The following is a 25532-nucleotide window of genomic DNA, read 5'->3' on the forward strand; positions in this document are numbered from 1 at the left end:
TCTGATGTATATTATCAGAATCTCACCTAGTTTCCTCTGTCTTGATATTTAGCAGCTCTGCATAACTAAAGTAAGGTTTACAATATTACCTTTAAGACCCTGAAATTTATTGTTGCTGCTCCAGTTTACACTTAGTGTGATCATGATAGAGTCTACAAGTGATCAAAGACATTCCTACCATGTCCTTCTCGTCCTTTTCTTTGGAAATATGTAACAAGGGTCAGGTTATTGAATGTATATTTTCCTTTTTTAAGACAGTAATATGTGATTTGACTGAAATTTTGCTGCTAATTTTAGGAAGTCAAGCAATCAAGCCAAGTGATCAAAATATTTTGGTCATTTTCCATTCACAAATAGGGTTTTGTGCATCACAAATGTACTCATAACACTCCTTGTACGTAGCTGCATTTTTGGCACTGCAAACATTAAAATTACTAACGTAGATTAGAAATAAATCCGAATATTGCCCAAAAATTGGATATGTGCATTTTTTGTTTTGTTTTAATTCTCCAATTGTAATTATTTTGAAAGAAAAAAAAAAAAAAAATTAAACTTTAGTATATAGGTTAATATGAATTCAATGATGTACAAATTTGATATTCATTTATTATATCTATATTGATTATTATTGATTATTACAATCAATTAATCAATAACCATTGCCTAGGGAGGCTGTAAGTGCATAGTAATCTCCTCTTTCCATCTTTCCCAGTCATCAGCCAGCCTCATGTTCTCTCCCATCTTCCTCTCTGCCCATTGCATGATGGTTCTCAATCACCTCTTTTGAAGTTTTCCTATACAAGGGTGGAGTTCATCCAAGCATGACTGTAATTGCTAGAGTTATGATGTCATAGTGTCATGTTACTTGACCAAATTACCATTTATTTTATTGGGTAGTGATTATATAAGGAATATGTTGTGTTATGTACAGAATATATTATATGATTAGTGCGACTGAAGTGAAGGTGTTTTGCATAGGATGTAGGTTGTGCTTAGCAGGGTGGTGTTATGGACCGAGTGTAGAGTTGTGAGCTCAGTTGAGTTTTTTTTAATGTTTTGCTTTTGTTTATCTTTTCCACACCTTGTACTCCAACTATTTATGTACTGTCTACACTTTTGTACCCATACCATGAGTTCCCTGGATTTAGAATAGACACACTGTATACCTGTGTGTCATAAGAGGTGATTGAAAGAACTGAAGGCAGGAAGAGCCTCTAGCTGTAAAACTGTGCCTCAGGAAAACTGTCCAACATAGACTAGCCAGGAAAAGCCAATGTAAACTGTCAGCAATTTCACTTGCATATCTTATATCCAACTCATTTCAATTTTAAAATTTAATGAAATTTCACGTTTTCTAAATCTGCTTCAAGGTGATGTTTCCATAACTCATTCTTCATGAGTCCTGGCATTCCAATGACCACTGATATCATTTTGGTCAATCATGTTCCACATCCTGTTGATTTTGATCTTAAGGTTTTTGTTTTTTTGTTTGGTCGGCTTCTGTAACTTTCATAGTGATGTTTCTTTCGAAAAGTGTTGCACTATCTGTAAGTATACACATCCTGTCCCTGTCCTTGATAACAATGTCAAGCCTGTTGACTTTTATCTCTCACAGCATGGACGGGCCTATCTTCATCGTTGTCAGTGAATACAACTGAGATGTGCTGCCACATCTCAGTTGTCTTCATTTTATAACTCCTGCATTTTGTAAAACCCAACAGCATTTCTTTGCCACAACAGATAATTTAGGAAAGAGCAAAGCAAAAAATTATATAACTCTGCTTATAAGAAGACAGAAGCAGATTAAATTTTACCTCATATCAAATAGTACAACTAGGACATAGCAGGAAAAATAATCTCAAATGAAAACAGCACTATCTGCTGTATGTTTAAAATGAAAACACAACCAAAACAGAGGCTGAAATTGTCAGATATACTTCTGACTATATATCTGTGCCCCAGTAGATGGGTTAGAGAAAGCACAAGAATCATAATAAGAGAAAAAGAACACGATGTAGACTTATGGCTAACAGTGTCATTTTTTTTTCTTTCTTTTTTTCTTCACAGTAAGGAAGAGTAATAAATGCCACCTTCAAGGAAAGTGAGTTGTGGTGCAGGGTGTCAAAATTGACTCCCAAAGGCCAGAGTTGTGCAAAAGCTGTGCCCAGTGAAAGATGCTGAGGTGAGGAATATGAGGTTGATGATACAAGATGGAAAACATAGTCTTATTGTATTTATTGGAGTAATACATGCATTAATGCTGGAAGAACAAGAAGTTTAAGCAAAATCAAGGAAAACAAAAGCAATGAAAATCAGCAGTAACAAAATGAATGACAAAGCCTAGAGTTTCCAGAGAATCAACAGCCCAAAACTTCTAGGATAGTAAAAGAAATATCTTTAGGTCCAGCATCACAAATCAATGAGAAAATGCCTTGTTCCCCCAAAATTAACAACCTTCTATAGCACACTTCCATTGCGTGATGAGAAAGAAACAATTACAGAAGAAAATATGAAAGGAAGAAAGAGAAAAATATCACAAAAGTAAAGACTCAGCATAGAACAACAAAAACAAGCGAGGAGGGACATTTTGTTCCAAATGATAACAAAATCCTTCCTCAAGAAAATAACAAGGAATATGCAGAAGATGAAGTTGAACTAAACTTCACCATTCTTTAAATTTTAAACAGTTGATCAACAATATACATCTGTGATGCCCCAGATTTAATAATGCAGGTTGAAAATTATGCAAATATAAACAAGATTACAAGGAAAATTAAGACATGAACTTTTAAAAATACTTTCCAGGGATTGATTTGATGCCTTTCAATACTAAATATTACAAAAATAAATGCTCAAGGCTGCATTTGGTTGCACTCAAAAATACAATTCAAGAAATGGTCAAGTGAGCTCAACTTAACTGGAAAAATCTTTCATCTCACATCTTTAGACCATATCTTGCTTCAGTTTAGTGTTTTACTGTATTTGTATGGTTTTGTGTACTTACATATATATGTGTGTACATGTGTGCATATATATGTATATGCATGTAGATATGTGTATAGCTTTAGAAGTCTTTAATCCCTCCCTTCGTAACTGTCAATGTTTTTTTTTGACTTTTGATTTTTTTGGTGGGGTCGGTTACATTCTGTGCTATTGTCTCTCTATTTGTAATCATTAGAGTAAGCTTCAATCTTTTTTTTTGTATCACTTCAAGCTGTTGTGGCTATAAAAAAAAAGAATCATAATCAAAACATTGAGTTCTACAAAGTTCTGATTTTCAGTTGTAATAGTAGAGAAATTAATTTCATTTTTTTTCTTTTTTCTTTTTTTTGACAATAACTTTGTACTTATACCATGTACTTGAGACTTGCTAAATTAATGAAGACTTTTGTTATTATTAATGATTCTTCAATTAGTTTACATTTCCATTGTATATTCAGAAATCATTTTTTGATACCTTCTAGTATTTACTAAGTTCCTCTCAATTTTGTATTATCTTTCAAGTGTTGAAATATCACTTTATAATGCAGATGCAGAGATAAGGATTTACATACAGTTGTTTAGATAATGTTCAAAGCATTTTTATGAAATGTGAAAAATTCACGTGAGGAATAAAATACAAAATTAGAATTATGCAGCAGTTTTTCAAACACACAGTAATGGATGGATTATTGCAAGTGCTGAAGTTTTCAGTACTTCTATTTTATATAGTATAGAACTAACACAAATATACCACACTTGAAAATTATTTGCATATTACAATAGGTTATAATTGTCAATTATTATTTATGAAATATTTGAAAGTTAGTTTAAAGTACAAGATACACAGAAATACATGTATTATGTAATATTCGGATATACAGATACACATACATACATACATATATACATACACACACACACACACACACACACACACACACACACACACACATATATATATATACATATTTAAAAAATTCAATATTAAGAATAAGAATTATTTTTATATAAGAAATATTTATTTAGGAAATAGATTAAATCATCATCATCATCATCATCATTTAAAATCTGTCTTTTATACTGGCATGGGTTGGATGGTTTAACAGAGATTGGCAAACCAGAGAGCTGCACTGGCTCCATGTCTGTTTTGGGATGGTTTCTACAGCTTGATGCTCTTCCTAATGCCAACCACTTTACAGAGTGTACTGGGTGTTCTTTATGTGGCACCAGATAGACAGTGAATTAGCAGAACTATAAGTGTGTCAAACAACAAGTAGATATCTACAGCTCTTTATGTTCTGAGTTCAAATCTCACTTAGGTCAACTTAGCTGTTCTTTATTTTAGGGTTGATAAAATAAAGTCCCTTTGAAGTATTAAGTCAACATTACCAACTAAATCCCCTCCCTCAAAACTGCAGTGAAATACAAGGGTCAACTTAATTGAGTAATCTCTTTCTGAAAATTTATGGTCTTGTGCCTATTGTTAAGAATTATATTTAATATTAATGCAATAAAAAAGTAAATATGAAATATATCCCAACCCACCCCAAGAGCCAATAAGAAGTAGGTTTCAGTCAGTACATCAGAGAGAGGACTGGTAAACTGAGGTGGTGACCTGTGACTATGTGTTGTGCCTCTTTGTCTCTTCTTAAAAGTAATCTTGACATCCATCCTTTAATTTTGAGAGTACCCATCCTTGTTGGGCCTCAAAATAGTCTTGTTAGATCCTGCCAAATTTCTTTCAGAAGTTCTGCTCCACAATACATAAGTAAAATGAAAGGAATAATCAAAAATATCCTTATAGAAACAGTTAATTAGCCATTCCCTTAAATAATTTTAGAGTTATTATCCACAATAAAAGACATCTAGGTCTAACAACCAAGCAATTGCAATTTTGACTTAGTTGTGTTTCATTCTGCACAGTCACAAGTATGTATTTTGTTTATTATTCACTTTACTTTTAACTTATCAGACCTGTCAATGTTAATTCCCTCCAAATCTTTATATCTCTCAGTCATCTAGCAAATACTGGTAATACTTCTTTAAAAAGGTCAGATAAGATTGAAACATATCGCTATTTGCCATGGAGGCCAAAGATCAGACTCACTTCCCATAACAAGCCTTTACTCAATTTTACTTCATTTGGAATCCAGAGTTATCTCTCTTGCCTATCCTGCTCAGAACTTTTATCTTTTCTTTTATTTCTTACTTGTTTCAATCATTAGACTGCAGGCATGCTGGGGCACCGCCTTGAAGGATTTCAGTTGAATGAATTGACCCAGTATATACTTTTCTTTAAAGGCTGATACTTATTCTATTGGTCTCTTTTACCAAAACCACTTTGTCAAGAAGACATAAATACACCAACACTGGTTATCAAATGGTGATAGTTTCTTCAGCCAGATGCCCTTCCTAATGCCACCCACTTTACAGAGCATACTGGATGCTTTTTATATGACACCAACATAGACAGTGAATTAGCAGAATCATGTGTGTCAAAAAACATGCCCTGTGATAGATATTTACAACTCTTTATGTTCTTAGTTCAAATCTTACCTAGGTCAACTGGGGGGACAAACACAGCACAAAGACACACAAACACACACACATGCATGCACATACAAACACACACACACACACATACATGACAGGCTTTTTACTCCGCCTAACTTAAAATTAATTCTTGATATTGATTTAACTCATCACGTTACTCCCTGCTTACCTATATGTTTACAAAGCAGGTAATGAACAGGAGAGAAATTAATAACATACGCTTTATAATGTTATTAACTAACATTCCTTATATATTCATTCCACAATCTAAACTGCTGGATGATTAATTACGGTCATTGACTAATATTCAAACACTTTGATGCCATCAGAACTACAAACACTCTGCTAGACTGTTCATAATGCTGATAGCATCAAAGCTGAATGAGACTACAATAGGTTAAAATTATTGTCTTTCACTCATCAGATCTGTGTTTTCTATAGAAGGGAATAACCTTCCAAAATATTTGAGAACAAGGTTAAATACACACCCAGCAGGTATCCCTGGATATGCATTACTGGAAGTTCTTCTAACTAGACTCATACAGGAATGATACACTGTATTCATTCGCAAAAATCTGATATTTTTCTCTAATCATCTGAGACCTGCTGTAACAGCTGGATTATGCTTTGCTTAAAGACCTCCAATAAGACCAAAATATATCTGGACACCATTTGTCTACAGCAAGAAATTTTCTCCATGACAAAAGCATAGTGAACGGCTTGTTTATGAGTTCAAATGTGCCACAAGCATACTTGAACAGGTAAGTTGTCATTGTAGTAATGAAGATCAGATTTGTAACTTCTTGGCAATCCATATGAATTAAAAGTGACTTCAGAATTGTCTCCCTCGATTCTTTTTACCAAGCTGTATATATATAAATATATATATATATATATATATATGATAGATCGTTAGCTACTACACGCATTTTTTCTCTCCTTGTTTTTTTCTGTGTATCTTTCTGTCAAAGAGCATAGGCTTGAAACGTAAAAGACTTTTTCTATTCCTGAGCGCTATACTAATACATTTGTTTGTTTGTACTCCACCTGCCTTCGTCTTTTGTTTATTTTCGTAAACTTTCTCTTCATATATATATATATATATATATACCACCAAGTAATTTGGGGGTTGTAGAGCCAACCCACTAAGGGATAATACTTATTCAGTATACTGTTGGTATAATACTCAATTTTTAATACACAAGTGTTTTTAATTGCAATGCAATAAACATACTTATTGTATTAAATGGGTGAAGGTAAAGAAATATTTTACCATTAATTTATATTACAAATAAGAAAATGGAGAAGCACATTATTTGGTTTATCAGCTTTAGGATATTAAAGTGTTGACTTCTCCATATTCTTATTTGTGTATATATGCATATATATATACATATATATATATATATATATGCATATGCATATATACATTTTAACTTGTATTTGCTTCAGTCTTTAGACTGTGGCCATGCTGGTGCACCACCTTGGAAAGATTTTTAGGCAAATGAATCTGCCCCCAGTACTTTTTTTTAATTGTTTTTTAAGCCTGGTACTTATTATATCAGTCTCCTTCGCTGAACTGCTAAGTTACAGAGATGTACATACACCAACAACACCAACACTGGTTGTCAAGCAGTGGTGGTGGGGCTGGACAAAAAACACATACACAAAGATATATATACATAGATACATATATACATTTATATATATGTATGCATGTGCATATATATGTATGTGTGCATGTATATATATATATATATATATATATATATATATATATATATATATATATATATATATATATGACGGGCTTCTTTCAGTTTCCATTAACAAAATCCTCTCACAAGGTCATGGTAGGCCTGAGGCTATAGTAGAAGATACTTGCTCAAGCTCCTTACCACACAGCCATGTGTGTATGTATGTATGTATGTATGTATGTATGTATGTATGTATGTATGTATGTATGTATGTATACACACACATGCTACATTTACTCCTTTATCAGAAAAATTTCAAGAAACATAAATATGCACAACCATTTATAAATATAATGCATAATTTTCTTGTCTTAGTCTTAGAGTGTACCCACCAAACTGTCTACCCATCTAAATCCACCCACTTACCTCTGAAATTTATCTAAGTGCATGTGCACATATATATGTAAATATGTACATGTGTATGTGTATATATATAAGTCTAAATGTCAGAATCTGGAAACAAACAACTATAATATATCACTAATGTATATGTGTGTGTGCATGCATTCATGCGAGCATGTGTGCACACATGCATGTGTGTATAACATGTATGTGTGAGTGATACATTATTCGTGTTTGTTTCCAGATTTTAACACTTGGATTCAGTTTGAAATAATCTAAGTAAAAAACTATATTAATTGCCACAAGGTCCTAAAATTCTTTTGCTGCAAACAGGGGAGGGATAGACAGGAAAGCCATAGAAAATCTACCTGTATGAGTTCCATGTGAACCACACAAGCTTGGAAGATTCAGTGTTAATATAATGGTGATGAAGTTAAATGTATGAAACATAGCATAAAACATATTTTTAGATACACACACACTTGCACATATACATACATAAAAACCTGCAAATATATATATAATAATTTTATCTATGAAATCTCAAAGTAAATGGTTTGATGGATAATAGAATCCGTGTGATTATCATTTGATCTCCAGAACTGTTATGTAAAGAATTTTAGTCTCAGAAGCGAAAATGGTGTGGATGAATATTTCATCTTCTTCTACTAAATAATACCAACTTTGAGAAGTTAACAATACCACCTTTTATCTTTTATCATTAACTTGAAGAATCTTTAGTCGAACAAATCAATCCTTGTCCTTTTTTTCAAGTCTGACACATACTCTATCGGAGTTTTTTGGCAAACTGCTAAGTTACAGAGATGTCAACAAAGTGGTGGTGGGGGACAAACAAGACACAAACACACACATATACATGCATGTAAAAGCACCCACTACAGTCTTGGAGTGGTTGGCGTTATGAAGGGCATCCAGCTGTAGAAACTCTGCCAGATCAAGATTGGAGCCTGATGCAGCCATCTGGTTCGCCAGTCCTCAGTCAAATCGTCCAACCCATGCTAGCATGGAAAGCGGACATTAAACGATGATGATGATATACACACATACATATATATATGAAATGTATGACAGGCTTTTTTCAGTTTCCTAGATAACTATCTTCCTCAATAGCAGCAAAACATAAACAAGGAAAATCTGTTAAGCTAATAATTACCTTGATTTGTTCACTATACTATACGAATACCTATGTATGTATATTTCTCAAATGGGATTAAACTGTATATCAAATTGCTCCTTTTCAAAAGAATGTAGTCTAGCAAAATATAAGCCATTTTCTGTGATAGAAATAATCCTATAATGAAAATATTTTCTCATTTGAATCAAACTTTGAAATAGGACAGCTAGATCAGCCAGCCAGCAGTGAAGAAAATAAAATATTCTGAAATTAATTCTAAAACTAAATTGAATTGTAAAACAAATTTAGTTTAGGCAGGTAAAGAAAAATACAGAACAACAGATTCTTACATGTGGCTCTCAAAGATTTATGGAATGAAGAAACTAAAGAAAATAAATGTAACCATTAATAGATGTGTCCAACAGTATGATATATTGTTAATTTCAGAAGGTTTAAAAAATGTTATGGCACATTCTTCTCCATAGAAAGAAACTGGTAGTTACACACTTAAATACCAAATTTATTATCTATTTATAGCTTATATGATATTATGCTGTCCTTCATTTTAATAGTGTTAATTACATGATTGTAGAACTAAACACACTGTTTCTGGCACAGGAAAATGTTCTTTTCTAAAAGATAATCTTCATTTTGTTCAATGTGTATTCAATTTTTATTAACTGTCCTTCTGGAGGTATGTAATATTTATTTATTGCTATTCAGAAGGAAATAATACACTTAAGAATTATGTACTTTCATCATGTATAGGAATGTTACTTTAAAATAGATTCTTTGGTTTTCAGAATGTGTTCTTTAAATAGATAAATGAGAACAGACGATTATTAATTTTGTTCAATTTAAATAGTTTTACTTGCTCCATATTTAACAGATACCCCATTCAATAATTCCGAAGAAGATGTAATTGCTTTCAAAGTCATTTTTTTTTCTCTATTCTTGCCAAGATAACAAAATCAGTATGTCAAAACATTTAATATTAGCTACAGTATGTGAAACAAAAGAGGGTAAATAGAAGTAGATTGTAAATTATACCAATATTTTGCTACTTTGAACAACTAATCTCTTTGATTTTAATATTCATTTTGTCTTTCCTTTATATTCCATTCACATATATCTCTTTTTTTAAATTACTATTGTGTACCACCAAAATCTGTTATTATCCAGTTTGAATAAATTCAATTTCAAATTGCTAACAAAATGAAAGATTTTTTCCATAATCTATTTTATATTAAATAAAGCAATAAAACAAAAAACAATCACTAACATTGCCCCATCATCATCATGTAAAACAATTTGAAAAATTTACTTAGATAGTAAATTTTTTTTTTCTGTTTTTGTAGTATTGTTTTCCCTACGTTTTTGCTAGTTTAACTTTCTTCTGATTGGTTCAAAAATACCAATGAAATTTTAAAATATCATTTTTTTAATAAGAATATAGTACTGATTTCATTTTTCTTTGATGAAAATCAATTTCTTTGACAATCAATCTGAGCAGTATTTGTGAGTAAATCAAACAAAATTTAATGTTCCCAATATAATTTTAGATGAATAAGATATAATCTGTGTTTTTTTTTTCTTTCAATAATTAATCTTTTGATATTACAATAATTTTACAAAAAAATTCCAATTTTTTTCAGCTATTATTATTATTATTATTATTATTATTATACAAAAGCAGACTAATATATACATGCATAAAGTAACTTGCATTTTTAGGCTAAGTTTAATTGAAGTTTTCAGTGCCAGACAAAAGGTGCAAAAGAACACTTTTTATCTTGTGATGAGAAGTCTAAATCAAATTAGTAAATATGTTTGGGTATTAATACTTTGGAATATTTATTTATAAAATGGTTAAAACCTAGACAGAAACAGAAAGAAATATTTAAACATCAATAATTTTTTTAGGCCACATTAATGTTCTGAAAGCATACATATATACATACACATATGTATATTTATATACATATAGTTTTAAAGAAATGAGATTGATATTGAATTAAAATAAAAGCTTGCTAAGTTCTTACTAAAGAGTAGAAGTTGTTGAGGGATCATTATTAAAAAAAAAGAAAAAGCAGAAATACAGAAGATATAAAGTAAACTGCAAAGGGTATATTTAATAGTAAATGTTGGTCACCTACAAACACAAAAATAAAATCTAATCTCCTTCTACACTAAATGTTTTTATCCATGTTTAAATTTTTCACTATGCTGAAGTGAGCAACGAAAAGATAACTACTACAAATGAATAATATTCTGCCAACTTTTTGAAGGTATATTACATTTAAATTAAGAAAAAACAAAAGCAACATTAATGATCTGGAATTGGTTTTTTAAAATAGTTTGTTCAAAAATAATTTTGTGTAAGTAACGATAGAAGATTATCAACATATCGAGAAAAGTACCAGCAAAGTTATATAGTAACATGGAAATTTAAAGCACAATTACAAGGCACTTAAAAAACACCCACTACACTCATGGGGTGGTTGGCGTTAGGAAGGGCATCCAGCTGTAGAAACACTGCCAGATGAGACCGGAGCCTGGTGCAGCCTCCTGGCTTCCCAGACCTTGGTCAAACTGTCCAACCCATGCTAGCATGGAAAACGGATGTTAAACAATGATGATGATGATGATTTTCACCAAGACCTGTACAGTTTTTTTTTTTCCATATTAAGAAAATTTTATACTTAATTTGATAAAGAGAACATGCATTAAATTGACATTCTACTGAAAATACTATAATAGATATGCCAAAAGTTTTATCAATATGTAAATATTTCCTTACAAATCACAATTTTTCAATATTCTTTTATGTTATTAATATATTAACTGTCTGGATTTGATCTTATATCAATTTTTTAAAAGTAAAACAAATTGCAATACAAATTCCTCTAAACTATTTTAAAACGATATTTTGATAATTTCTCATTAAGATTAATGTCACCAATGCAAATTCAAAATGCAAGATCTTCATGTCACAACACTTTAAAATTGGAGCTCTTGTTAATATGCTAGATTTCTTTGTTATTCTTATATATTCCTCTAGTTCGCCTTATGATAAATTCTTCCAGAGACAAATATATATATACAATCAATGTTGTTAATTTCAGTTTCATCACCACTGTATTTAGTGGTTATTTAAGTAATGTGTTCGTGGATGGTTAAAGGGTTAGATGGTTGCTGATGAAGGGGCAAAAACCCCCAAAATATGGCATGTATGCCCATTACCCTTTTTTCATCTTCAGTCCCATCTTTGTTTACATCTGACATCTTGGATACAAAACATCGTAAGAAAAATCAGAGCTGGCTATAATTTCTATAGAATATCTGTAGAGATAACCCTAACAAGTGACATAAAATGCACTGCTAACACAGCAGAAAATGGTATTGACTTATAAAAATGTTTAATGTATTTTATTGTATATTATGGTTGCATAATGAAATACTGTGTGCCTACAAGTCATTAATATTTCAGTTTGTTCTAATAGCAGGTCACAATAGCCTCTTATGCCACCATGGCTGTTTTCTCTCACCCTGCCTCTCTCCCATTTTATCATGTTTGGAAAAGGCTGTCACATAACACAATACTTATGTCATATCTTCTGTGAGCTCAAACATCCTAAACACTGACCAACCAACTACTTATTCATCCACCTTTTTCCATGCATACTGCCCGCCAAAAGCAAACAACACCCTTTTCACCCAGCACTCATGGTTCATTCATATCGTGCGTCCATATCACTGCACTTATCATACAGAAAAATTGCTCAGATCAATGAGTTCTAGATGAAGTGGCTCGTTTTTAGCTAACAACATTTATCATGGTTGTCTCACTATTTAATTCGTTGAATTAAATATCACATTAGATATAATAATAATAATAATAATAATAATAATAATAATAATAATAATAACAACAACAACAGCAACAATAATAATAATAATCTTTTCTACTATAGGGACATGGCCTGACATTTTGGGGGAGGGGGCAACTCAGTTACATTTACTCTAGTACTTGATTGATACTTACTTTATTGACCCTGAAAGGATGAAAGGTAAAGTCAACCCCAGTGGCATCTGAACTGAGAATGTGAAGACCTATGAAATACTGTTAAGAATTACATCCAGCATGCTATCTATTCTGCCAGCTTGCTACTTTAACAATGATAATAATAATAATAATAATAATAATAATAATAATAATAATAATAATAATAATCCTTTTTACTAAAGACACAAGGCCTGAAATTTGGGGGAGGGGGTTAATCAATTACATCAATCCCAGTGTTTCACTGGTGCTTAGTTTATCAACCCTGGAAGGATAAAAGGCAAAGTCAACTTTGGTGGTATTTGAACTCAGCATGTAAAGCCAGACAAAATGTTTCAAGGCATTTTGTCCGACTTTTTAATGATTCTGCCAGATCACCACTCTAATAATAATGATGCTGACACTTTCCATCATACCCAGCAGAATAAGTTGTGAGTTTTCATCACATAATAATAATAACATTGTCATGGTGAGAAAAAACAGAAAGAACATGAATGATAATCAACATAGCATGTTCCAATGGCAACAGGATCAAAGTAAATGGAGAAAAAAAAATTGAATAACTATGATCATTTGAAGTGGGAAATACGAAGGTTGTGGTCAATGAGAAGAGTAGACATGGTACCAATAGTAAATGGCGCATTTGGTAGTATCAGCACTCAACAGCCAACATGGCTCAAAAAGATTGGTACAAATGTAAAGGTAGAATACCTACAAAAGAGTCAGCTTAATCAAATGCTGTGGACAGCTGATACTTTCCTTCATACACAGCAAAATAAGCTGAGTTTTCACCATATAATAATAATAATAATAATAATAATAATAATAATAATAATAATAATAATAACAATAATAATAATAATAAATGCCCTGATGCAGTACAGGGAGTAGCTCTCATTACTTCTGATCTTAACTGATTGGAAGTGTTATCATGTACATTGTTTTGTCTTGGTATAAAAGATGGGCTACAACAAATATTCTGTTCAATACCAAAGATTTGCTTGTCAGTTGTTTGACCTTAACCAGTTGACCGTGTCCCTTAGTGGCTGACGATATGTGCATCTCTTATCATGAGCAGAAGTAGTGGGAGAGCATGATAGCCATGTGTTGAGAGGAATTCTTTGGGGTTTGGATAATTCACCATTGGAAACATGGGTGTTTTGTTCAACATCCTCGGGACCTTTTGAGCAGGATGGGTTGCTTGACCTAAAGAATATTCTAACTGGGCTCCACCTGCAAGGTCATGCACTGTTTTATCTTCATATGAAATCACCATGTCGTGCTCATATGGTTGTGATGCCTGTGCTTGGTGTACCTTCATCAGATGGGTAGTCATGATGGGTATACTGGGCTTCGTATGTTTTATTCCAGTGTCACTTTGATGTCATGCACTGCTCTCTCACTCATTAATAATAATAATAATAATAATAATAATAAATATAATAATAATGATAATTAATAATAATAATAATAATAATAATAATAATAATAATAATAATAATAATAATAAATATAATAATAATGATAATTAATAATAATAATAATAATAATAATAATAATAATAATAATAATAATAGTGGTTTCAGATATTTTCACAAAGCCAGTAGTTTTGTGGGGAGGGAGCTAGTCAATTACTAACTAGTCTTTTAATCCACCTCAGTGATTAATTGGTACTTATTTCATCAGCCACAAAAGGATGAAAAGCAAGGTTGACTTTGGCAGAATTTGAACACAGAATATAAAGACAGAAGAAATGCTCACAAAGCATTTTGTCCAGTGCTTTAATGATTCTGCTAACTTGCTGCATTGATAATAGTGATAATAATGATAGGGTGGAGGTGCAATGGCCCAGTGGTTAGGGCAGTGGACTCGCAGTCATAGGATCGCGGTTTCGATTCCCAGACCGGGCGTTGTGAGTGTTTGTTGAGCGAAAACACCTAAAGCTCCACGAGGCTCTGGCAGGGATGGTGGTGATCCCTGCTGTACTCTTTCATCACAACTTTCTCTCACTCTTACTTCCTGTTTCTGTTGTACCTGTATTTCAAAGGGCCAGCCTTGTCACTCTCTGTGTCACGCTGAATATCCCCGACAACTACGTTAAGGGTACACGTGTCTGTGGAGTGCTCAGCCACTTACACGTTAATTTCACGAGCAGGCTGTTCCGTTGATTGGATCAACCGGAACCCTCGTCGTCGTAACCGACGGAGTGCTTCCATCCAATAATGATAGGATGATCATCATTATAACAGTTATAACATCCATTTTCTAATACTAGCAGAGGACAAATAAATCTACCGTATGACAGTAATCACTTGTTTCAGTCTTGTATCATCTCACCTACAAAGTACAATGTTTCAGGTCTAACTTCACTACTTCCTCAATAGTCTCACTCAGTTTTATCTGACATAAAAACATTCCTATGCATAGCTTTACTTATTTTATGGTTTTGTTATAAGAGACAGTGACCATACCTTCTGGCATTCTTATCAGGGTCATTGCCAGCCATGCTTGATATCTTTGATTCTCTACTTCTCTTACCTTATGTGTCTTTGGTTTGCCCAGAAATTAACATTATACATCTAATAGATGATACCAAACTCATTTCTTTCCAGTACATATAAATATATTGTATTCAAACAAGAGCAAAAAGAAACAATCTTAACAACAAGTAATTGGCTGAAAATTTCAAACAAATTTCAGTGCTAGACAGCAGTGGTAAATCCTCTTACATTATCCCTGTCTGTAGTTACAAGAATAGAAGCTAAGAAAACCATAAGCTGCAATATTTTTCTGTAAGCAGTTTATTCAAACAGGTAAATTAAAACTAAATAAATCTTACTATAAAAGTATGCAAGCAAAACTACATTTTTTTTTTTTTTTTTTTTTTTTTTTTGCTGTTGTCTCATCATCATTTGCCACAGGATAACTGCAGAAATTTTAGATTAACAATTAGTTTCATTTACAGTTACAGCTTAGACCTAGATAAATGACCATATAAAAAATTTTTGCACTAAGCAATATTAAAATTAGCGTAAGAAATTGATAGTGTTTTTCTCCAATTTATTTTATAAAATAAAGAAAAGTAAGTAAATAAAAAATATCTTCTTAAAATATTTCCTATAAATATAACAAAAATAGATTGTTTCAATCAATGTGTATATTGTTTTGATAATATTTTACCATAATTCTAAGACAATATGAATCTAATGTTAAAGCTGAAATAAAAATGGACAAATTTAATATTGATCCTTCTCTTTCTTTTTTGTCAAGTCTCATGTAAAGTCTATTTGTCGTATCAATTTTTAATGACAGAATTTTCATGCAATTAATAAAGTTACTCATTTCATGTATTACCAGACAGATAAGTCAATTGCTTTTGGCTAGGAATTTAATCTATTGTAGATAATTTTTTCCAGCAAGCTTTGCACAAAGGTATGTACATACTAAGAAATATATTTCTGTCACAGCACCTACAAATTAACCAGGAGCATATATTTTGAGTGTGGTAGGTGTGAGTACCACACACCAACGAAAGGAAAAAATAATTCTGTTCTTCAAGTATTATGATATAAATATAATCTAGTCATAATTTGTTTTCAAATCTAATCATACACCCTGAGAAAGAAAGATTTAGTGGAGTAGAAATTACATTATGCATAAAAATACATAACCATTTGCTTGTTTATAACCACTGTACAACACCCAAAACAACTTTAGTTAGATATAAACCCACAACTTATAAGACAATAACTGGAACATATCAATATAATCATATCATTCCTAGCCTGAACTACATCCAACAAGGGATATAATATCAAAGTTCATTTGAATGCTTTGAATAATAAACCAAAATACTAGTCAGTAATGTTAGTATAGAAGTGAGATCAAGCCAGAGTGGAGGCCCAATGGTTAGGGCAGCAGACTCGTAGTCGGAGGATCACGGTTTCAATTCCCAGACCAGGTGTTGTGTATGTGTTTATTGAGCGAAAACACCTAAAAGCTCCACGAGGCTCTGGCAGGGCAGGAGGGGGTGACTCCTGTTGTACTCTTTAACCACAACTTTCTCTCACTCACTCTTCCCGTTTCTTGAGTAATGCTGCAATGCACTGGCATCCCGTCCAGCTGGGGGGAACACATATGCCACAGAAACTAAGAAACCTGGCCCATGAGCCTGGCTAGGCTTGATAAAGGCAACGTTAATCGTTTTTTTAATCAAGCTAGACAAATAGATTAGAATAATGAAAACCCTGTTTAAAATTATTCATGACAGGGATAGAGACCATGTCAAAGCAGCCAATGGTGCCTAGTGCAGCTCTCCTGACTCACCAGCTCCTGTCAAAATATCCAGCCTATGCCAGCATGGAAGACAGACTTAAATGATGATGACGACAACGACAACGATGATAATAACAACTTATATTGGTGTATTAGGCTCAAATATATGTTTATTTGTCACATCAGTTAATACACCCCCCCCTATATATATATATATATATATATATATAAAAATTACATATTTCAGTTTGGCAAAAGAGACTGATAGAATAAGTACCAGGCTTTAAAAAAAATATGTACTGGGGTTGATTTGTTTGATAAAAATTCTTCCAGACACTGTCCCACCATGGCTACAGTATAATAGCCTAAACAAACAAAAGCTAAAAGATGTGTGTGTGTGAAAGAGAGAGAGAGAGAGAGAGTGTGTGTGAGAGAGAGACAGATGTACACAGGAAAAATGAAACATGAAATCAAAGAAGGATTTGAAAATATCTAATTAATTAAGTGAAATACCAAAATGTATTTGGTCTACCATTCCAACTAACTCATCTTGTCTTCATTATTAAAATTTTACCATTTTCACAGGTGTTTTTCTTTGTTTGATATTTTTAAAATCAAACATTTAAATAAACCCTAACCAAAATGATGATAATACCTTAAAATGTAGTTTGCCATTGTATAAATATTGAAACAAACAAAAATAATGACAAATTCATTCAAATAAATAACAATTTCTGGTTATTATTTGATAAATTTCTGACACCAGTCAAGCAGAGACAAATATAAAAACAATAAGAAACAAGGAGTGTAAAAATATAAACAGGAAAACTACGTTAATAAATGAGTGTGAAAAAATATTAACTCTTCAGAGTATAGACGTCTCTTTACTCTTCATAATCCTCAATACAGCATTAAACAAATAACAATTCTTTAGTCAACTTGTCATCCATCATATATATTTATAAATATATACATAAAAACACAAACACACAGATGGATAGATACATACATACATATATACATGCATACACACATATGTATACATACATGTATATGTGTGTGTATACCCACACACACATATATTTATATGTACATGTATATCTACACACATACACACACACATGCATATGTAGGTATGTGTGTAAATGTAAATCTGAATTGCCAACGTTTATTACAATTCATCTAAAAAAAAAAAAAACGGTTTTTAAAATTTACATCTCCACAACATTTCTATCAATTTGATCTGTGAATTTGAATGCAGTTTCATGTTAAGCACACATCCATAAATAAAACACTTGATGATGATCTAAGATTAAAACACTCAAGGCAGAGAGTAATATGTAGATATAGAAAACATTTCTGGCTCTAACAATGAGGTCAATTGTTAAAAACAATATCGTAATCTTATTGTCAAGAATTGAATAACTCATCTCAGACATTTAAACATTAAATCAGAATCAGAAATCAGAATTACCTGTTCATATCTTCTCGACTTTCTGTCATAAAATAATAAGTTCTTGCACCATACTTCTCTGCTTTAAAGCAATAATCCTTATTGGTGTCCAAGTAGCGAGAAATACAATAGTTAGCTAATGGAAATGCTCCCAGTGGTGTGTCTTCCTGCAACAAATAGAAAAACTGTATGAAAATATGTATAGGATTAACACAAGACAAAATTTTGAAAAAGAAAAAAATCTTAAGACAACAGAAGAAATAAAGCCAGTGGCTAAGTAATTTCACTGTTCTTAAAACTTTATATAGTATTTGTAGACAATGAGGATAAATTAAAGTTAACAGAGTCCAACAAGGTGAGTATTCACAACATATCTAGAAAACTGGATAGACACTTTATTGGAGACTATGTCAGTATTTCACACTTCTCCCTTCTCATCATCAACAAATGTTTTATAAATTTTCAATCAAAGCTTTTTATCCACACTGGTAAATAATATACATGTCAGACATCTAACTTTAGCAGATAGCGTTCATATTTATTGCTCATGAGTATCTAACAAAAAAAGGGACGCCTTGTCAAATTCTGGTGATAACATACCTAATACTTTAGCATTTAGTTAATCCATTAGTATTTAAACCAGTCACAACTGGCCCAAATATTCTACCTGTTTTAAGTTCAAACTAGCCAGATCCAGCCTCTCATACTTATACTACAATGTCATTCTTAAAATAAAGAATCAAATCATCAAAATATCAAAGCTACAAGATAATGGATAATAAATTCAAAACAACATGAATAACTAAACATTACATTTGACAGAATAATCTGAATGCTAAAGGGTTAAAAAATATGTCATTCAAAGTAAAAATAGCTTGTAGAAGTGACCACAGGAAATTGCTAGATCACTGACAGCAAAGTGGAATGAATACAGCTAAGACAAATATCAGAAGAAAGGAGAATTACATAAAAAAATTTCACTTGTTATTACACAGAAATTGCCTCGAGTTTCATACAGTTGGCTGATGAAATTTAAAATTTAAATACTGGCAAGATTCTAAAAGCAACTAAACAAGATTTTTGGAAAATAATTCAAAATTTCAAAATAATATACATATTGGCAATTGGACAAAAAGAAACAGATATCACATTTCAAAGGAAATAATTGAATAAAATACTTTCCTTACAAAAAAAAAAAAAAAAAAAATCTTGACTTTCACAAAATTGAAAAAGTTATTTTATAAAAATCCTTGAAGCATATAAAATTTTACTGTCAGTGCATATGCTGAAGTATAAATATTATTCCCTTAGGAGTGGCAAAAAAAAATCTAACCAAGCAAATAAGTCTGTTTACCATTTTGCAAAATTCAGATTTACAGAATAAGAAATGAAGTTCTTTTTATATTCACATATCTTGGAGCAGCCCTAACTGAATTCAGTTTTCAAATCCATTAATAGCTTTATGAGGTTGTTATAAAAAGCAAATATTTCACTCAGTTAACCCTATCATGCCTATAGAGAAAGTCTGTGTATGTTCTTTTACCGTTTATCTTTTACTTGTTTCTGTCATTAGACTGTGGCTGTGCTGGGGTACTGCCTTGAAGGATTTTTAGTTGAATGAATCGATCCCAGTACTTTTTTTTTAAAGCCTGGTACTTATTTTATCGGTCCCTTTTGCTGAACTGCTAAGTTACAGGGATCTAAACACACCAACACCAGTTGTCAAGCAGTGGTGGGGACAAACACAGATACAAAGAGACACAAACACACACTACACATACATATATATATATATATGTGCAATAGGCTTCTTTCGGTTTCCATCTATCAAATCCATTCATGAGGCTTTGGTTATCCCAAGGCTGTAATAGCCAAGGTACCACATAGCAGAAATGAACCAGGAAATATGTGGTTGGGCAGCACAATTATTACCACACAGCCACACCTACACCTTCCAATAAATTTGAAAATAATCAAGAATTTTTAAGGATAAAGTAAAATACAAATTTGCTTGAAAATATTAACTGGTATTTGGAATATAACTAAGCAAATATTCCTTAAAATTATGATGGGAAATTTTAATTTAAATATTGCAGGTTTTGAATCAGAAAACCAAAAGTAAATTGGCTGAGTTAAAAGAGCACCAGATGGCATGTTTCTCTACAATTGCTTCAACAGTGTGTGCTCTGAGTTCATAAGTGCCAAAGCAACTTTCCCTTTTATTCCTATGAGATTGATTAAAAAAAAGTACCAGTCTAGGATTGTGGACCAGTAGTAGTAGTAGTAGTAGTAGTAGTCATCTGTCGATCTTGAGAGAAGAAATTGCATCAGCTGCTGATGGTGGTGCATGGGAGTGGCAGTCATGCATACAGTGACTGCATTTGAAGAAGCTCTCTATCAGCACTACAGGGGTAGACCACAAGGTGGCAGACTATGGAACTGTAAAAACACTGGACAAGATACCATGCAGAATTTGTTTCAGTTTTTTTTTTTCTGTATCTGAGTTCAAATTCTGTCATGGTTTACTTGGGTGGCAGACTTAATTTATTTCTCATTTTTACAACAGACATCTGGAATCATAGGTTCCATTAGCAGAGTCTCCTCTGTTGCAAGCATTTAGGCCAAGATCACCAGTTTCAGGATAAATCCTCCCTCCATCCCAATCTCAGAGGCCCAGCATGAAATGATAAAAATATTTTCTAGATAAACAAGAATGTTTTTCGTGATTAATTATAATGACCAGTACATAATTATGTACTGGCCATTTGAGTGTTTTATTGTCATGATTGTTTACAACATATGAAATTCTGACAAGACAAAACAATACATAGAAAAGAAGGGAAAATTAAGACAAATGGATTGATGGCATTTATTAGGGTTTTATTTATCAGTCAATTGAGATACAAGTATATATAAGAAATTAAAATGACAAAGGAAAAGAAATTACATTATGAACTTCATTAACTTGCAGCTGTTTCTGCTATTAGATGCAATGCACTCATAGTTGAATGCTTGTGTATCACCCTATAGCTTCATCAGAGCTTCAAACATGAAGTGCAGTTTTATTTGGAAAGGCATTCTGAAGTATATGCATATTGAATTCTAACACCAGGTTATTAGTATCGCTATGACTAAATGAAAAAATAAAATACAATACAAAATGGCTGTGTGGTAAGAAGCTCACTTCCCAACCACATGGTTCTGGGTTCAGTCCCACTGCATAGCACCCTGGGCAAATGTCTTGTACTAGACTCTTGGACTGAGCAAAGCCTTGTCAGTGGATTTGGTAGATGGACACTGAAAGAAGCCCATTGAAAATATATACATATATATATATATGTATATATTTGTGTGTCAGTGTTTGTCACCTGACAACTGATGTTGATGTGTTTATGTCCTCCATAACTTAGAGGTTCAGCAAAAGAAACCAATAGAATATATACTAAGCTTACAAAGAATAGGTCCTGGGGTCAATTTGTTTGACTGCATGGTTTGCAGTCAAATAACTGAAACAAATCTATATATATTCTTTTATTCTTTTCTATGTTTCATCCTTGAGGCTGCAGCCATGCTGGGACACCGCCATATGTTAAAATATTAATATATACATATATACATATATATATATATATATATATATATTATATATATTCATATTTATATTTGCAATGACATACATAATCCTAGTCTTTGCAGTATTATGAAATAAGTTTATATTCCTTATTTCTAAGTTTTATAGGGTTTTTTTTACAGCTAGGTTATCCAGAAAAGAGAGTTGAGTTGCAGAGTAACAGCAATATAGGGAAAAGAGAGAGGCTAGTGAGGAAATGGAAGAGAACACAACTCATGAGTTGTAGTAGAAGGAAGAGCATTAATTCTTTAGTATTCAGATTGCTCTGTTATATCTAATGCTTGTTTTTACATTGTTTTCAATTAATCATGTATTACCTCATAGCTTTCAGTTTTAAATGATGTGATTGTTATTATTAGAGTGACATTATAGGATAGGTGTGAGAGACTAGATCTAGTCACTTTGAACATAAAACAGGATATTTGGGCCATATATGGCCAGTTTAAATGCTAAATGGTTAAATAATCCACTAAAATGTACCAAGTACTAGGTGGGGGTGTTAAATTGGGTACCAAATTAGATATGTCACTCAAGAAAAAGTATTTAGTGTCTTTAACTAACTTTCATATGATTCCAATAATTTAACTCATAAGAATCCGCTGGACATGAAGCTATAGAAATAGATACTTGTATAAGATGCCACACTGTAGGCTTAAACAAGAATCCACATGATTGGGAGGCAAGCTTCCAACCCGTGCAGCCATATCAGTACCCAAACTTGCTAGGTTACTAGCACATAATATTAAATCCTTTAGCATATAAACCGGCCATATCCAACCAAAATATTCTACCTATTTTATATTCTAAACTAGTCAGATCTAGCTTCTCACATTTACCCTACAATATTATTCTTAAAATAAATAATCACATCATTGAAATCTCAAAGCAACAAGGTAATGCATTATTAATTCATATGAATGCGAATAAATAAGCATTACATTTGACATAGAAATCTGAATGCTAAAAGGTTAATTATTCTAGCCACCAAATTTCTTCATATGCAGTTAATATTTAATATGTTTAATCTGTAGCTGCCTATTTTATATTGTTTATATTAACTTGAATTCTCAAATCCACTCTAAATAAATACTGGATTATACGGACTTACTAATTTTTTGAAGTTATTCTACATTTACTATATAATACAAAGAAATTATTCAAGAAGCATTGATGTTACAAAATAAAGGGGAAAATAGTTTTTAGAATATCAATTTCAGAAATATTAGTTACCTACATCATTTGTATGTGAAATGTTTCATTTATTGTGTGACCAGTATTTATTATTCAGAAGCATATTGTCTTTAAAATTAAAATATGAAATTGTATTTTGCATTTTTTGTTATTACTGTGGTTAGTTTAATGGATATTTATTGGTGCTGGCTGGAACTAAGCGGAGATTACTTTCTTTGAATCAATCTTCATACTGAACTAGTAGAAATTAAGCTGCAGACAAACTTTACTTTAATAGATGTATGGTCATGAGGTAAGCAATTACATGTTCAGAGTCACAGATCTAACATTCTGGATATGCTGTGTTCCATAGTTTCAGGATCATACTCTTCACACTGCTATATTTTGGACTGATATCAGTTTCTAATGATAGCTGCAACAAAAATGGGGAGGGTACAGAATTGCTTGATAACTCCTTAACAAAACTGGAATTGGTGCACCCATTGATACTACATATTTTTTGATATGTGTATTTCATGTTTGTTTAGACTGGATAGGAAGAAGACTGCTTTTCAAATAGTAGTATCATTCTTTTGTGTTATCGATGTACCTGGGTCTATTAGTACATATTAAGAGTGTGTCATTTACAGCAAACAATGGTTTAAGTACTAGTTGTGGTTTTAAAATGTTTGGGATCTCTAAGCTGATAATTTGTTGTTTGCCAGGCATGTAGAAAAAAATTGGGGGATGCTAATAGATGTTTTAATGCAAAGAAACAACAAATGATGTTCTATAAAGGAACAGATTTTAAAATTATCTAAATTGCGTATTGTTTTAATAAACAGGAAAGCATTTTGAAGATATGATAAATTCATTTGATAATCAAATCTTATTGTAGTTTTCTATGCAATTTTGTTAATGGCATTTGTAATTAAAAAGCTTCTCTATTATTATAACTCTAGAATCATTTGATATCAACAATGCATCAGCAACTGTTTTCGTGCAAAAGAAAGATGGTAAAATAAGATTGCCTGCAAATTATCAAGTACATACAAATGATAAGATTGAAACTTTTTCTCATCCAACTCCTCATTTTCAAAAACTACCCACTGGTGTACAAGGAGTAAAGTTTTGTATCTTCAATTGTCTTAACAAGTATATATTGGTGGAATGGTTTTCATGAGGGCTTTAATGGTCAGTGTATAATAAATGTAAGTTTTTACCTAGATGATTGACAAATGGGTTTTAAAAACAGCAGCTCCATTTCCCAGTATCATGCAGTCTATAGTCAATGGAATTAATGGCATAATTATCTATCACTATAATATATTCCTCTTTGTAGCCATTCAGAATAAATTCAAGAACTGAGAAAATACAGTAATTGCTAGTTTGAAAGGATTCAGTATATCAGTTAATCCAGATTTCAAAGAATGATATCAAATCATTATACCATCCGATAGACAAGATCCAGGAGTTGATAAACTATTACTTTTGGTTAAAACTTATAGATTTAGTTATCCCTTTCCATGCGACAAAAAGAAATGTCTCTTTTTGGAGAATACATCAAAAACTTCTTACGCAATGTACTGTTTTGTCATCATTTCTTAGTCATTATGAAACAACTCTTGCTGTTGATGCTTCTGGGTTTGCAAGAACAAAAATGATGTCCCACAAAGGAAAGCTTGTAGTATATATTAGGCATACAGCTGTTAGTATTCAGAAAAATTGGATCAATATTGAATGTAAAGCCTACACAAATGTAAGATGCTTTGAACATTGAGGTATGTTTTATTCCAGAAACATCTCACACTATAAACTGAACGTCAATCATTGCATAATTTCAATGGAACTTGATCGTTTCTCATGAACTTTTCTGTCAATAACTAGGTGAACCCTCATCTTATTATATGGATTCAAAATTATTCACAAGCATGGTAAAACAATTAGTCATGTTAATGTTTTTCGAAGACTATAGAAGGCTCAGATGAGTTTAATAGGGTTTTTCACAAATACATTACATTCTGGCATAAGTAATGCAGAATTAATTTTTTATTGAGTCTCAGACTGTTGAAGACATCAAAAATCATTTTAAAACATACACTCTATGTTAACTTAAGAAATAATTATATTGCTGAAAAGATTAGTCTTGACTAAATCTTTTATAACAATTT

General features: G+C 31.9%; 1 protein-coding gene across 4 annotated transcripts in view; it reads right to left on the reverse strand.

Moving 5' to 3' along the window:
- LOC115215869 overlaps positions 1-25532 on the reverse strand; it is a 326154-nt gene that overhangs the window by 121409 nt on the left and 179213 nt on the right. For all 4 annotated transcript variants that reach the window (XM_029785214.2, XM_029785213.2, XM_036505939.1 and 1 more), the window contains exon 9: positions 18582-18727. In XM_029785214.2, coding sequence (XP_029641074.1) covers positions 18582-18727 — 146 coding nt within the window. The remainder of the gene's footprint in view (positions 1-18581; positions 18728-25532) is intronic.

Source organism: Octopus sinensis, linkage group LG9 (assembly GCF_006345805.1).
Source record: "Octopus sinensis linkage group LG9, ASM634580v1, whole genome shotgun sequence".
NCBI classification, from domain to species: domain Eukaryota; kingdom Metazoa; phylum Mollusca; class Cephalopoda; order Octopoda; family Octopodidae; genus Octopus; species Octopus sinensis.